Raw genomic sequence first — 15767 nt, forward strand, 5'->3', positions numbered from 1 at the left:
CTCCTCGAATACTGTTGCTATCTTTTTCCAGGCCAACCCCATTCCTGAGCAGTCAGTGCCATTAGTATCACTTGCCAATATGCTATTAAGGACATGCACTGTCAAAGGACTGGTCCCCGGTGCTAATTCTTAATGGGGGGGGGGGGTCAATCAGAGTACTCAGACATTGTCCAATCAGCACGGACAGTGCCAGGAAAGCCCTCATGATATTACATGGCCTCAATAACATATAAGAAACTGAAACTAATGGCAGAAAATGCTCAGGAACAGGGGACCTTGGAAAAAAAAAGAGGCAGAATCTGTGGCGTGGCATCTACAGCCAGGTAAAGGCAGCTGTTGTTGTTGGAGGACATGACAGGTCCTCCTTAATTACTTCCTCTGACCAGTGCTAGGGATCCTCCTGACAGGTCCTCCTTAATAACTTCCTCTGTCCAGTGCTAGGGATCCTCCTGACAGGTCCTCCTTAATAACTTCCTCTGTCCAGTGCTAGGGATCCTCCTGACAGGTCCTCCTTAATAACTTCCTCTGTCCAGTGCTAGGGATCCTCCTGACAGGTCCTCCTTAATAACTTCCTCTGTCCAGTGCTAGGGATCCTCCTGACAGGTCCTCCTTAATAACTTCCTCTGTCCAGTGCTAGAGATCCTCCTGACAGGTCCTCCTTAATAACTTCCTCTGTCCAGTGCTAGGGATCCTCCTGACAGGTCCTCCTTAATAACTTCCTCTGTCCAGTGCTAGGGATCCTCCTGACAGGTCCTCCTTAATAACTTCCTCTGTCCAGTGCTAGGGATCCTCCTGACAGGTCCTCCTTAATAACTTCCTCTGTCCAGTGCTAGGGATCTGAGGGCACCTTTCAAAAAGAGTCATAGCTTCTGTTCACAGCACGTCAGAGATATACTTTGGAACTCTTCCCTGATATGTACCTCTGAAGCAAGGTTCAGACTGTTGCACTGTATAGCTATACAAAGGCATATGTTTAACATTGGGCACAACGTGTTTGCTGTGGTTTGCTGTGGTTTACTGTGTAGAAAATTCAGCTGCACTTTTCTATGCAGTAAAAAAAAATTGGTTTGCCAAATCACCCTGACAAAGGCCAAAAAGATGCTCTTTTCACATCTGGTAAATTGAACCTATGGCAATGTTCAGCCATACTTACACTGCAGGCTGGTGGTTAGATTATGATGATCTAATCATGACCAAGTAGTTTCAGTGTAGCCATTGACTTTGCGTTGGTATTATGGATTAGCAATAATCTAGTAATAATCTAGAGTGTTGCCTAGCAAAATGCAGTGCCAAAATGGTTAGTTTGAAGGAATCGTGAATAATTGCTGTCAAAGCTTTTTCTATGGTGGGAAGTGTAGAGTGGGCTTTACACAATGATCGTCAGGATCTAGTGTTTATGTTGTTTCTAGCTGTTCTCTCTTTTTTAGATTTTTCTTTCTTCTTATTCTGATGCCTCCTCATCCAAACGTTATTGGATTGGGCTCCATGATATGGATGAAGAGGGAACCTGGATATGGGTCGATGGAACAAATTATGAAACAACGTCCAAGTAAGTTTTCCAAGAATACCAATAAAGGTGCAGAAAGGAGCCACCATTTTTTTCCAAATACGTTAGTGACTATTGCATTCTGCCATCTTATTGAAAGGGAATTCCACCTAGGTAGGAAAGATAGGCTCTGGTATTATAGAAGGATTCAAATGGTGTGAATCAAAAAGATTGTGACAACGGCAACTGTCCTATTTCTATTGTACAGGGTCGGTAAGGTTTCTGAAATATCTACTGGTAAACAGTGCATGCACTTAGCAAAAGACATAAAACTTGCATAAAGCTTGTACAACTCAGCAGGGTGCCTTGGCAAAGGCACAATTTTGTCCTCTAAAGCAAAGAGAATATCTATCTAATATGATATTTGCCATAGAGTGCCATTTTTCCCATTAGAAGAAACATTTTGATGATATCCTATTAGATACAGAGTTAATCTAGCCATACATAGTAGATAAATGTTGATTGTGGCAGACTGAACAACCATGTAATGTGTATTGGGGCCTTCTGACGGCAGATCTTGGGGGAGATTAGGATCAATACACATTAAATAAATGTTGCTGAACCCGCTGATTTTAACAGGACCAGACAATCATCTAATGTCTATTAAGGCCTCACAACTGTTCCCCAGCAGCAGATGTTGGGGGAGATTAGGATAAAATGGGCATTTGGACTACAACTGTCCAGTCCTATTGTTCTTGGAGAGATAGGACACTGCCAAATGTTCGTCCAACAGCTATCTTATGCATATGGCAAGCCTAAAGGTGGATTTAGATGGAGCAATAATCGTTCAGATTATCGGGAACAAACATTCCCAACAATCACTTGTTCCCCAAAATCTGCCCAACTAAAGGTGCAGCCGATCACTCGATGAACAAGTGAAACTGTAGTTCATGCAGGCACCTAAATTATAGTTTCTGGGCAGCAGATCATGCTGTCTAAACAGCAATCTGCTGCCCAGAAACAACGCAGCTGTATGAGGACTAGTGATTGCAAAAGCCATCGTTTGGCCTCATACCGTATAAATTCAGCTATTCATTTCCACCTAACGAGCAGCCAACTGTTAAGAAGGAACGCTTCCTACCCGACAATATGCTGCTCCTGGGCAAGTCTAAATCCACCTTAAGGCCTTATGCTCCTAGCTGTATCATGGCTCCATGTTTTATTGAGATGTAATTAGGCCCTCATTGTTACAGTGGCCACCCCAACAGCCGCTGCTCTGCTCATCTGCCTCCATTGCGGATCCAGATGCTGGGTAGCTCTGTCCCTCCAAGCAGGCTGCGGCCCACTTGCTGGCACAGTGTTTTTCTGTCAGCCCGTAGGGCGTCAAGCTGTCTCTTAAAAGGCTAGTGCGTGCACAGTTTAGTCTTCACCAGCCAATGGCTGTCAACCTTGGGGTACTTCCCTGTGGGCAGATGCCTAAGAAATATGTTCATAGTCAGCTAGTAACCTGCTAGGTTTGCTGTATTTTGTTAGTCTGCCATTGTACTGACTTCTGCCTGTTCTCTGGATATTGACCCTGTGCTGCCTGCCCTGACTTTGGACTGTTTACCATATTGTTTATACTCTGCTAAACACTGACCTTGGCCTGTCCCTGATTGTGGTTTTGCCAGATCCTTCAGTGCTGTGCACTGATATCTTGAATCCCGTGGGGCAGTCATCAATCATATAGAGACTACTCCAGGAGGTAGCAGCCTGGTGGTTTCCCTGCAGTGGAGTCCAGATCCCTGTACAGGAGTTAAAGGGTCACTACCAGGGAACTGCCCAGATAGCGCCCTTAGGAGTAGCCCAAAGTCAAATCTGTTGTTTGACACAGTGGTTCCAGACCTACTGCAAAACACCCATACAGCTACATGGGGTCATTCTTAAATTAATCTCTGCATGGCTCCAATTTCACAACAGTTTTTCTGTAGAATTGCAAAAAAAATAAAAATCTGATTTAGGATAGGTTATAAAAACATATTACAGTGGAATTTGTAGCTTTGCACTATAGGTTACTGGTATCAATTTACTCAGCAATAATAATGCACATTTTTTTTTTCAGGCATTGGAAAAAAGGTGAACCAAATGACAATGATCAAAATGAAGACTGTGTCCACTTGTGGAGCTTCGGAGAATGGAATGATGTTCCATGTGATTATGACAATGCTTATGGGATATGTGAGAAAAACCTCTGAGCTCACCTTACAAATCTAGAATTATGCTGCCCATGTCATTTACCCCTGGATGATGGATGCCTTTAATCTAATTTATGTCTACATTTTATAGTAAGCATAACCATTCACATTAAACTATAGTTGATGAAACCTGACGATTCACCCGTAACAAACTTCTGTCAGGCCAGATTTTACAAGGAACAATCATTTCAGCTGGTCAATAACACACTGTCATCATCTAGAAATAATTCAGCCATGTTTGAAATTTATGGGGTGATGGTCAGAGGAGAGTCCTTTCTTCTTACAAAAGTTCTTTAGTCCACAAATAATCTTCTACTCTAATGGCCTTAAATGTGCATGGCTGTGTAGACCAAACGAATGCTCACCAGACGATCTTCATTTCAACCATCAACCTACTTCTGTCTAATGTGTACTGCCACGTTAAGGAACTCTTAAAGGGAATCTGTCACTAGAATATTATCAAAAATTTTTTTTAGGAATCCATGTGTAATAAAGTACCTTATTTCCATATGTCTTGTTCTTTTTATTCTGTCTTGTCATTTCTTCAAAAAAACGCTTTTTATGATATGCAAATGAAGCTGTAAGGAGCCCAGAGGGGCGTTATTCTTTGTCCACGGTGCCCAGGAACGCCCCTCTGAAATGCTGTGCCCGCCTAAATTTGAATACTAAGAACTCCTCCTAAATTGCCTCCCAAAGGCGAGGCTAAGTGCTCCCTCCCCCCTCAGCGCCGCGCTCTGCGGCAAACACCCCCGATCCTCCTCTCGCCCGCATCCGAAATCCCGCGCAGGCGCAGTGTCGGCGATTGCCTGCGCGATGATAAGACGACTGAGGGCAACAGCTTCCAGCTGGCTGAGGAAACAGTGAACACGTCACTGGGATCGGCGCATGCCCAGTGACGGGCAAATGGATGAGGTAAGTATGCTTTTTTATTTTATTTAACACTCTGTTATTACTATCAGATACTGCGATCAGCTATGAACGCGGCATCTGAGGGGTTTAATGACGGGGGACGGTGCAATGGCCACTCCTGTCATTGCACCCACTACTTACAAAGAAATGCGCTTCGTGATGAAGTAATTCGTCACAAAGTAAAAAAAAAAAAAATATTTGGCAAAACAGCCAAGGGCTTTTTAGACTTTTGTATGTATCCTAGATAGAAAGATTAACCTGGTTGCTGAATTCAAGATATGTTGAAGCAGACCGTGGGTGACCATGTCCACCAGAGCAGGATCCACATGTGAAAAGTAATGCTCTCTATAATTGCCTGCCACAATGGTCTATTAAAGAGCAGTCACATTGCCCAGATCAACCACATTATCTCATACATTGCTCCCAAAACAGGCAGCCATGCTCCCCCTCCACCATTCCCCTCCCCCAAAAAAAGAATGCCTTAGAATATTCAGCTGCAGTGTCACCAGCCATGCTCCTCCTAGGGCTAAATGCAGCTGGGTCTCATGTATGCCTTGTGCTTTCCTCCCAGTATGGAGCTCCTGACTGCACTAGGGCTTCCAGAAAACAGCCCGTGGGGCCCTTGAGTGTCTAGGGTTGGCTTTAAGGCTAGTGCTACAATAAGTTGCGCGACATATAGTGTACAACTACACTGCAACATGTGTCGCGCAACATTTATAGCGCACCAATGTCGCGCAGGATATTTTGTAATGGTAGTCAATGGTGTCGCACGGCGACTGCGACATGAAAGTCTCACAAAAATCTATCTTGGAAGAATTTTTTTGCGACTGTCATGTCGCAGTCGCAGCATGTCGCATGCCGCAGCGCAACATCATTGACTACCATTATAAACACTTTTGTGCGACTTTTGTGTGACAAGAAGTCGCACGCCAACTGTCGCCGTGTATTTAGCCTAAGACTCTAATGGAGCAGGAGGGGGCGCTAGTTATCACCATAGGATAAAACCCCAATACATACAACCCCATAAGATACAATACAAATGCATCCAATACACTCAGCAGTATAACAACCCTAGAAAGGTCAGGCAGCCTTCCTCACATGGCTGTTTCTGTAGTGTAGTGGTTATCACGTTCGCCTAACACGCGAAAGGTCCCCGGTTCGAGACCGGGCAGAAACACTTTTTGTTTTTTTCATCCTACAATGTGGTTTATCAGAATTATTACTATAATTTTATTCTTTATTTTCTTATTCTTTACTCTGTGACTACTTGATAAACAGAATCTCCTTTAGTTCTGACAGTAAATGCTAACTACATTACAGTAAGATGTGTTCTAACCATAGCATAGCCTTGTGACTGCAAATCCAGAGCAGCCAGACAACATTTTCGCAAAAGTAAGAACCTATTTTTAATAAAAAAAAAAAAAAAGTCAACTATAACAACATCATGTAAATGTCGGGCCAGTATTTCCTTAAAGGGGTTGTTTACTACCCGGAGGCTTTTGGGCAGACCCACAGAGGGCGTGCAGACCAATGGAAGGAATCATATGTTCTTGATACCCACTGCTGGGTTTAGGCTCCATCACTTTGGCGCTGCTGCAGCTCTCAACATTTGGGTTGACGCGGTTCACATGGTCGCTACAGTCAGTGACACGATGCATGGGGGACGGTCACTGGCAGCGGCGGCCAAGTGATCAGTGTCTAAGCGGGTGACTTTAGAACTACTGCGGTGTCGGGGGGGTGCATACTTACCAACATTTTAACTGGTAAAACTGGTTTTACGTTCGCCTATTTTTAGCCCAGAACAACCTGTATTTTGGGCCAGTTGGCAACTATGGGAGCAAAGAGCTGGAACCCAGTGGTGGGGATCAGGTAAGTATGATTCCCTCTGCTCTGCAGGTCTGGCTATGCTGGTGGGTTTGCCCTGGGGGTGAAGAACATCGCCCCATCAGTGACCCGTGATAAAGGGCTTTAAAATAACAAGTCATCTAATCAATGAGACAAAAGGAGAGAGGTCCAATCTTCCAATCTAAATTGAATGGGATGAATAACACTAGTGTTGAGGGAGTACTTTGATCCGAATTTCAGGATAAATTCGATTGCCCACTCAGCTGAATTTCTTCGTGCTTCGTGGTAGCGAATCCGTTCTACCTAAAATAGTGTAAAAACAAAAAAAATCATAGTTGCCTCACGAATTCCCGTGCGCGGTGATGTATGACATCATCACACCGGCCGACAAGATGACGTCATCACGGGCCGTGCTAGATTTTGGCCCAGAGCTTCAATCAAGATGGCATCAGCCGGCCAGTTACGACAAAATGGATGAGGTAAGTATGCTTTTTATTTTTTGAAATTTATTTAACACTATGTTATTATTATGATCAGCTATGAACGCGGCATCTGAGGGGTTCAATGACGGGGGACGGTGCAATGTCCACTCCCTGTCATTACACCCACTACTTACAAAGAAATGCGCTTCGTGACCAAGTCATTAGTCACAAAATGATTTTTTTTTGTAAAATTCGGCAAAGCAGCCAAATCGAGTTTTGGAAGACTTCGCTCACCACTAAATAATACCATAGGTACATGAGGCAACTTTTGAAAATTGCAAAGAGCCAGCTCCAAGTCCATGGTAGGGTCAGGGGTAGACGTGCCCCAGTCCATCACTTCAGTTGCACAATCTGTTCACCCACCTATGCTGTAAGGGGGGTAAATAAAGGGTGGCTAATTGGGAAGGATGAGGGCATAGGATGAGCAAAGAGCACAAGTGAGTTAGATGGAGATGTATGATGGTGCCCCATGGTACAGGGTTTTTAGACTTATAGTAGAGTTTTACACTTAATTTTACAAGACACGGGTATCCAGTGGAATGAGTGACAAACAGCAGAAGCATTTGTATGTATCCTAGATGGAAAGATCCACCTGGTTGCTAAATTCATGATATGTCGAAGCAGACCATAGGTGACCATGTCCACCAGAGCAGGATCCACATGTGAAAAGTAATGCTCTCTATAATTGCCTGCCACAATGGTCTATTAAAGAGCAGTCACATTGCCCAGATCAACCACATTATCTCATACATTGCTCCCAAAACAGGCAGCCATGCTCCCCCTCCACCATTCCCCTCCCCCCAAAAAAGAATGCCTTAGAATATTCAGCTGCAGTGTCACCAGCCATGCTCCTCCTAGGGCTAAATTCAGCTGAGTCTCATGCATGCCTTGTGCTTTCCTCCCAGTGTGGAGCTCCTGACTGCACTAGGGCTATCAGAAAACAGCCTGTGGGGCCCCTGAGAGTCTAGGGTTGGCTTTAAGGCTACGGCTACAATAAGTCGCACGACAAAAACAACTGCAACTACACTGCAACATTTATATTGCACCAATGTCGCGCAGCATATTTTGTAATGGTAGTCAATGGTGTCGCACGGCGACTGTGACACGACAGTCGCACAAAAATGTATCCTGGAAGAATTTTTTGCGACTGTCATGTTGCAGTCGCAGCGTGTCGCATGCCGCAGTGCAACACCATTGACTACCATTATAAAAACTTTTGTGCGACTTTTGTGTGACAAGAAGTCGCACGCCAACTGTCACCCTGTATTTAGCCTAAGACTCTAATGGAGCAGGAGGGGGCGCTAGTTATCACCATAGGATAAAACCCCAATAAATACAACCCCATAAGGTACAATACAAATGCATCCAATACACTCAGCAGTATAGCAACCCTGGAAAGGTCAAACAGCTCCCCATGTGGCTGTTTCTGTAGTGTAGTGGTTATCACGTTCGCCTAACACGCGAAAGGTCCCCGATTCGAGACCGGGCAGAAACACTTTTTGTTTTTTTCATCCTACAATGTGGTTTATCAGAATTATTATTATCATTTTATTCTTTATTTTCTTATTCTTTACTCTGTGACTACTTGATAAACAGAATCTCCTTATAGTTCTGACAGTAAATGCTAATACATAACAGTAAGATGTGTTCTAACCATAGCATAGCCTTGTGACTGCAAATCCAGAGCAGCCAGACTACATTTTGGCAAAAGTAAGAACCTATTTTTAATAAAAAACAAAGCAAAAAGTCAACTATAACAACATCATGTAAATGTTGGGCCAGTAATTTCCTTAAAGGGGTTGTTTACTACCCGGAGGCTTTTGGGCAGACCCACAGAGGGCGTGCAGACCAATGGAAGGAATCATATGTTCTTGATACCCACTGCTGGGTTTAGGTTCCATCACTTTGGCGCTGCTGTAGCTCTCAACATTTGTGTTTATGCGGTTCACATGGTCGCTACAGTCGGTGACACGATGCATGGGGGACGGTCACTGGCAGCAGCGGCCACGTGATCAGTGTCTAAGCGGGTGTTGACACGGGGAGACTTGAGAGCTACTGCGGTGTCGGGGGGGCGCATACTTACCAACATTTTAACTGGTAAAACTGGTTTTACGTTAGCCTATTTTTAGCCCAGAACAACCTGTATTTCGGGCCAGTTGGCAACTATGGGAGCAAAGAGCTGGAACCCAGTGGTGGGGATCAGGTAAGTATGATTCCCTCTGCTCTGCAGGTCTGGCTATGCTGCTGGATTTGCCCTGGGGGTGAAGAACATCGCCCCATCAGTGACCCGTGATAAAGGGCTTTAAAAAAACAAGTCATCTAAACAATTTAAAACAATGAGACAAAAAGAGAGAGAGGTCCAATCTTACAATCTAAAGCAGGCATGCTCAACCTGCGGCCCTCCAGCTGTTGCAAAACTACAACTCCCAGCATGCCTGAACAACCTACAGCTATTAGCCTACAGCAGGGCATTGTGGGAGTTGTAGTTTTACAACAGCTGGAGGGCTGCAGGTTGAGGATTCCTGGTCTAAAGGAAATAGGATGAATAATACCATAGGTACATGGCGCAACTTTTGAAAATTGCAAAGAGGAACATGTGCCCCCCTCATAGTAGTTATGCAAGATATGTGCCTCTTCATAGTAGTAACATTCAAAATTTGAATTAAACTATAGGTCCCTTTAAAACTAGGAATGTTAGAAAGATGTAATGTTTTACAGCTCCACAGAATGGGTGCAGTATGGGAGAATTCCTGGAGATGGGGGTGGGAGAAAGATTTACAAACAGGCAAAATGCCATAAGGAGGGTCATGTGTCCCCCCCCCCCCCCTAGGAAGAGAGAGGCAGTAGTAGGGTAACTGGGATAGTTATGTTGGGATAGTCCGGGATAGAGGCGGCCACATGGCTGGTGGGACCAGATAGTCTAAGGGGGAGGTAAGAGAACAATGGGAGACGGTTCTTAGAATGGAAGATAGTTGTAAAAGTAATTGGATTAGGGGTGGAGTAGTGTCGGTGGGATTCTTGGGAGAATCAGTGGAGGTGTGCCGCCACTATTGGCTAAAGGCAATGTACACCTTCGGGGGCACAATCTGTTTATCCACCTATGCTGTAAGGGTGGCATACCTGGCCGCAGGATCGCAGATAGCCTCGCTCTCACAAGAGACACGGTACAATATATCAAAGACCGCTGTGTACATGCGGCCCTGGTCAGCCTTGACCAGGAGAAGGCCTTTGACCGAGTGTCTAATGAATACATGGGCAGGGCTTTGCGCAAGGTGGGTCTGGGCAGGAGGTTCTGTTTGTTTGTTGACCTGATGTATCTTGACATTTGCAGCACGGTTTTGGTGAATGGCTGGAAGACTGACCCCTTTTCAGTGCGCTCCGTGGTCAGACAAGGCTGCCCTCATAGGCCCCACGGGCTGTTTTCTGACCTGCCCACTTTAATGCGGATCGCTTTTGTTTGTGACAGCGTTCGTCGGACTCTGAGAACAGCCAACGGCTCTGCGGGCAAGGCTATGTCTCGCTTTTTCCTCCTGCCCCTCTGGAGGGGCCTGGGCTGGGACAAGTGGGACAGCTCCATCCCTTACAACTGGCACGCTCCCTGGTTCTACGGGGACATCGTCAGGTTTGTGAGGGAGCACCAGCTGGAGGGCCTCAAATCTGACTTGTGGAAGCCAAAAACTATCCACAAACTCATCAGAGCAAAGGATGTGGTGGAGTCAATTCCAGGGATCCATGACGACACCGCAGAGACAGTTTGGACTAATGTGTCGTCAGACAGGTTAAGCAACGGGCATAAGGACTTGTCATGGATGGCCATACAGGGAGGACTGCCAATTCGGTCATTAATGCACGCCATCAACTCGGTACTGCCCCAGGTGCCCCTTCGTGGAGGAAACATCGTACCACCTGTTCTGGGAGTGATCCTTTGCGCAGAGCCTGTTGGATGCCCTGGAACATGAACACAAAGACTCTGTGCCCAGGAACAGCCTCCAACATACCTCGGTGTTGTTCGGACTATTTCCTGGGACTCATACTGTTGGAGCCATACAGGAGGCCTGGCGCCTTATGAACTGCTTTAAGGACGCTATTTGGTTTGCTAGAACCCGGGTCATTCTCAGGAGGGAGAACAAGTCCGTCCTGGACTGCCGCAGACTAATCCATAGTCTGCTGCGGGATTACAACATCTTGGACGTCGACGATGAAGAAGAGGACTAAACCCCTCTCCTTCCCCCTCTTTGTCTTCTCAATAAAGCTGAGGGCATGTGATCCCCCCTCCTTCCCACCTCCCCTTCCCCCATCACTGTCTAAATGCTTTGTTGGAAGGTTTTGTGATTGAATAGGTATGCTAGTGTAGCATCCATTGTGATGTATAGTGTAGGTTAGCCTGGCGTCACACAACAATGCCATGCTATGAAAGACGAGTGTAAGTAATTTATTAAGTGCTGCCTCGTGGCCTGCGCTGCCTCACAGAACTAAAGTCTGTAGAACGACTGTAATAAAGGTGTTTCAATAAAGAAAGAGTGGCTAATTGGGAAGGATAAAGGCATATGATGAGCAAAGAGCACAAGGGTCAGATGGAGATGAGAGCAGATATGTACGATGGTGCCCCGTTGTACTGGGATTTTTAGACTCGTAGTAGAGTTTTAAATAGAATTTTACAAGAAACATTTGTATATAACCAAGAAAGAAAGCTCAACCTTGTTCTGGTTGCTGAATTCATGATTAGAGATGAGCGAATTTCCGCTTATGAAATTTGTTTGCGATTCGTTTACTGGTAAAAGCAGAACTGCGTTATGGATTCCGTTACCACGGACCATAACGCAATTCCATGACGGAATGCATAACGGAATGCCTTTAGAGGCATTCCGTCATAATAGAAGTCTATGGGCTGCATAACGGATCCGTCCCGTTTCCGTTATGCAGAGGAGTCCTCTCCAGCATAACGGAAACGGGACGGATCCGTTATGCAGCCCATAGACTTCTATTATGACGGAATGAATAACGGAAACGGAATGCCTCTAAAGGCATTCCGTTATGCATTCCGTCATGGAATTGCGTTATGGTCCGTGGTAACGGGATCCATAACATAGTTCTGCTTTTACCAGTAAATGAATCGCAAACGAATTTCAAAATATGAAATTTGCTCATCTCTATTCATGATGTATTGAAGCAGACCATGGGTGACCATGTCCACCAGAGCAAGATCCACAGTATCCACGTGTAAAAAACACAATGCCCTCTATAATTATCTAATAAAGAGCAGTCACATTGCCCAAATCAATCACATTATCTCAGACATTGCTTCCAAAACAGGCAGCTATTCCCCCCCCCCCCCCCCAAAAAAAAAGTCAGCCAGTTATTACGATGTCACTGTTACAGTCACCAAAAACAGCCAGCCAGCCATGCTCCTCCTAGGGCTAAATTGAGCTGAGTCTCATGCATGCCTTGTGCTTTCCCCCCAGTCTGGAGCTCCCGACTGCACAAGGGCTTCCAGAAAACAGCCCGTGGGGCCCCTGAGAGTCTAGGGTTGGCTTTAGGACTCTAATGGAGCAGGAGGGGGTGCTAGTTACCACCACAGTATAACAACCCAAATAAACGCAACCCCATAAGATACAACACAAATACATTCAATACACTAAACAGTACAACAACCCTGGAAAGGTCAAACAGCTCCCCACGTGGCAGTTTCTGTAGTGTAGTGGTTATCACGTTCGCCTAACACGCGAAAGGTCCCCGGTTCGAGACCGGGCAGAAACACTTTTTATCTTCTATCGTTTCTATATTGTACCTTCTCACAATTATTACTATACTGTTATTCTTTCTTTTCTTATTCTTTACTCTGTGACTACTTGATAAACAGAATCTCCTTTAGTTCTGACAGTAAGTGCTAACTACATGACAGTAATATGTGTTCTAACCATAGCATAGCCTTGTGACTGCAAATCCAGAGCAGCCAGACTACATTTTGGCAAAAGTAAGAACCTATTTTTAATAAAGAAAACAAAACAAAAAGTCAACTCTAACAATATCATGTAAATGTTGGGCCAGTAATTCCTTAAAGGGGTTGTTTACTACCCGGAGGCTTTTGGGCAGACCCACAGAGGGCGTGCAGACCAATAGAAGGAATCATATGTTCTTGATACCCACTGCTGGGTTTAGGATCCATCACTCTGGCGCTGCTGAAGCTCATAACATTTGGGTTGACGCGGTTCACATGGTCGCTACAGTCGGTGACACGATGCATGGGGGACGGTCACTGGCAGCAGCGGCCACGTGATCAGTGTCTAAGCGGGTGTTGACACGGGGAGACTTGAGAGCTACTGCGGTGTCGGGGGGGGGGGCATACTTACCAATATTTTAACTGGTTTTACGTTAGCCTATTTTTAGCCCAGAACAACCTGTATTTCGGGCCAGTTGGCAACTATGGGAGCAAAGAGCTGGAACCCAGTGGTGGGGATCAGGTAAGTATGATTCCCTCTGCTCTGCAGGTCTGGCTATGCTGATGGATTTGCCCTGGGGTGAAGAACATCGCCCCATCAGTGACCCGTGAAAAAGGGCTTAAAAATAACAAGTCATCTAAACAATGAGACAAAAGGAGAGAGGTCCAATCTTACAGTCTAAAGGAAATAGGATGAATAATACCATAGGTACATGGCGCAACTTTAGAAAATTGCAAAGAGGAACATGTGCCCCCCACATAGTAGTTATGCGAGATATGTGCCCCCTTCACAGGAGTAACATAAAAAATTTGAATTAAATTATAGGTCCCTTTAAAACTAGGAATGTTAGAAAGATGTAATGTTTTACAGCTCCACAGAATGGGTGCAGTATGGGAGAATTCCTGGAGATAGGGGTGGGAGAAAGATTTACAAACAGGCAAAATGCCATAAGGAGGGTCATGTGTCCCCCCCCCCCCCCCCCCCCCAGGAAGAGAGAGGCAGTAGTAGGGAAACTGGGATAGTTATGTTGGGATAGTCCGGGATAGAGGTGGCCACATGGCTGGTGGGACCAGAGTCTAAGGGGGAGGTAAGAGAACAATGGGGGGCGGTTCTTAGAATGGAAGATAGTTGTAAAAGTAACTGGATTAGGGGTGGAGTAGTATTGTTGGGATTCTTCGGAGAATCAGTGGAGGTGTGCCGCCACTATTGGCTAAAGGCTATGTACACCTTTGGGGGCATAATCTGTTCCTCCACCTATGCTGCAAGGGTGGTAAAAAAGGAGTGGCTAATTGGGAAGGACAGGGCTTTTTTTCTGGCGGAACGCACCGGAACGGCGTTCCGCCACCTTTTGACATCGCAGCCTGCCATGCTCCAGCATTGCAGGCTGCGATGTATCAGCGGGGAGGGACTGGGAGAAGGAGCTGGGGGCCGGTGCGTTCACTGTGCTCCGGCCCCCAGCTCCAGTACAGTTATAAAATGTGTAATTCAATTAATAATGATTCATGCTGCCCCCTCTGTAGTATAACATTCAATATATCCTACTCACTATATCTACTGTTATATCGTAATGCAGGCCGGCCGGGCAGACGTCCGGCAGCGTGACTGACTGACGTCACGTGCCTGCGCCGCCTGCTTCATTCATAAAGTAGACCGGGCAGGCACGTGACGTCAGTCAGTGACGCTGCCGCTCGTCTGCCCGGCCGGCCTGCATTACAATATAACAGTAGCCCTGTGAGTAGGATATATTGAATGTTATACTACAGAGGGGGCAGCATGAATCATTATTAATTGAATTACACATTTTATAACTGTACTGGAGCGGCAATGGGGGGTCTGTGGCTGACACTGTTAAGGGGTGGGGGGTCTGTGGATGACACTGTTAAGGGGTGTGGGGTCTGTGGATGGCACTGTTATGGGGTGGGGGGGTCTGTGGATGCACTGTTATGGGGTGGGGGGGTCTGTGGATGCACTGTTAAGGAGTGGGGGGGGTCTGTGGATGGCACTGTTATGGGGTGGGGGGGGTCTGTGGATGCACTGTTATGGGGTGGGGGTCTGTGGGTGACACTGTTAAGGGGGGGGCTGTGGATGACACTGTTAAGGGGGGTCTGTGGATGGAACTGTTATGGGGGGGGGGGGGGGGGGGTCTGTGGATGTGTAGTGTCCCACTAGGTAGGGGGTGGGCACTACACAAGAATCAATTGGGTCACGTGTTACTCCTACTCCTAAGGGACAGTGGCATTATGTTTATCCATGCATTTTATGTGTCTTCTATGTGCTTTTACATGTGTTGTTTCCCCTGTTACATGCATAGCAGGCCTATTGGGGTGTAGTTAGGCATCCTAGACATTAGAGGGAGATAGAGAGCCCCTATTATAAATGTCCAGGCCCAGACAGGGAGGGGTTAGTCTGTAGTCAGGAGTCTGTGGAGACAGAAGTGAGAAGGCACCAGCCAGAGATATGCTGAGGGCCTCCTCCTGACATGCAGCTAGATAGTCCAGGTTTCTAGTTGCCACCAGGAGGCTAGTGGAGAAGTACAGCCTGCCTGGAGACCCTGAATCCAGCTAACACAGAAGAAGTAACCCCAGTAGTAGGGATGGTCCTCCTGGGAGAAACCTGCAGCGACCTTCAAGCCAAGCAGTGCCAGGACAACCAGCTCAGATAAGTAAGCTGACGGGCAGAGGTACTATAAAGTGAGAGCAAGGGTCAATACGGGAGGAAGATTTAGTACCAAGGATTAAAGCCAGCATTTAGGCATACGGGCCTTGGGATACAGCCAGCCAGAATAGCTGTGGGATAGTGCAGCCTGGTCTGTGAAGCATTAATTGTTTACCCTCCAAGTATCTTGCAAGATTATACCTGCCATATTAAGAAA

The 15767-nt window shown here is 46.0% G+C and overlaps 1 protein-coding gene and 3 non-coding genes across 4 annotated transcripts in view; all 4 read left to right on the forward strand.

Annotated features, from left to right (window-relative positions):
• The window catches only part of LOC122927218 (hepatic lectin-like), a 52472-nt gene extending 48242 nt beyond the window's left edge, over window positions 1–4230 (forward strand). The window contains exons 7-8 of the mRNA XM_044278866.1: window positions 1428–1549; window positions 3588–4230. Coding sequence (XP_044134801.1) covers window positions 1428–1549; window positions 3588–3720 — 255 coding nt within the window. The 3' untranslated portion in view covers window positions 3721–4230. The remainder of the gene's footprint in view (window positions 1–1427; window positions 1550–3587) is intronic.
• Window positions 4231–5733: 1503 nt separating this feature from the next.
• TRNAV-AAC lies at window positions 5734–5806 on the forward strand. The gene has a single exon. It is a non-coding gene; the product is annotated as a tRNA-Val (tRNA).
• A 2572-nt stretch (window positions 5807–8378) lies between these two features.
• On the forward strand, window positions 8379–8451 carry TRNAV-AAC. Its single transcript has one exon. It is a non-coding gene; the product is annotated as a tRNA-Val (tRNA).
• A 4189-nt stretch (window positions 8452–12640) lies between these two features.
• TRNAV-AAC lies at window positions 12641–12713 on the forward strand. The gene has a single exon. It is a non-coding gene; the product is annotated as a tRNA-Val (tRNA).
• Window positions 12714–15767: the final 3054 nt, after the last annotated feature.

This window comes from Bufo gargarizans, chromosome 2, assembly GCF_014858855.1.
Source record: "Bufo gargarizans isolate SCDJY-AF-19 chromosome 2, ASM1485885v1, whole genome shotgun sequence".
Lineage (NCBI taxonomy): Eukaryota > Metazoa > Chordata > Amphibia > Anura > Bufonidae > Bufo > Bufo gargarizans.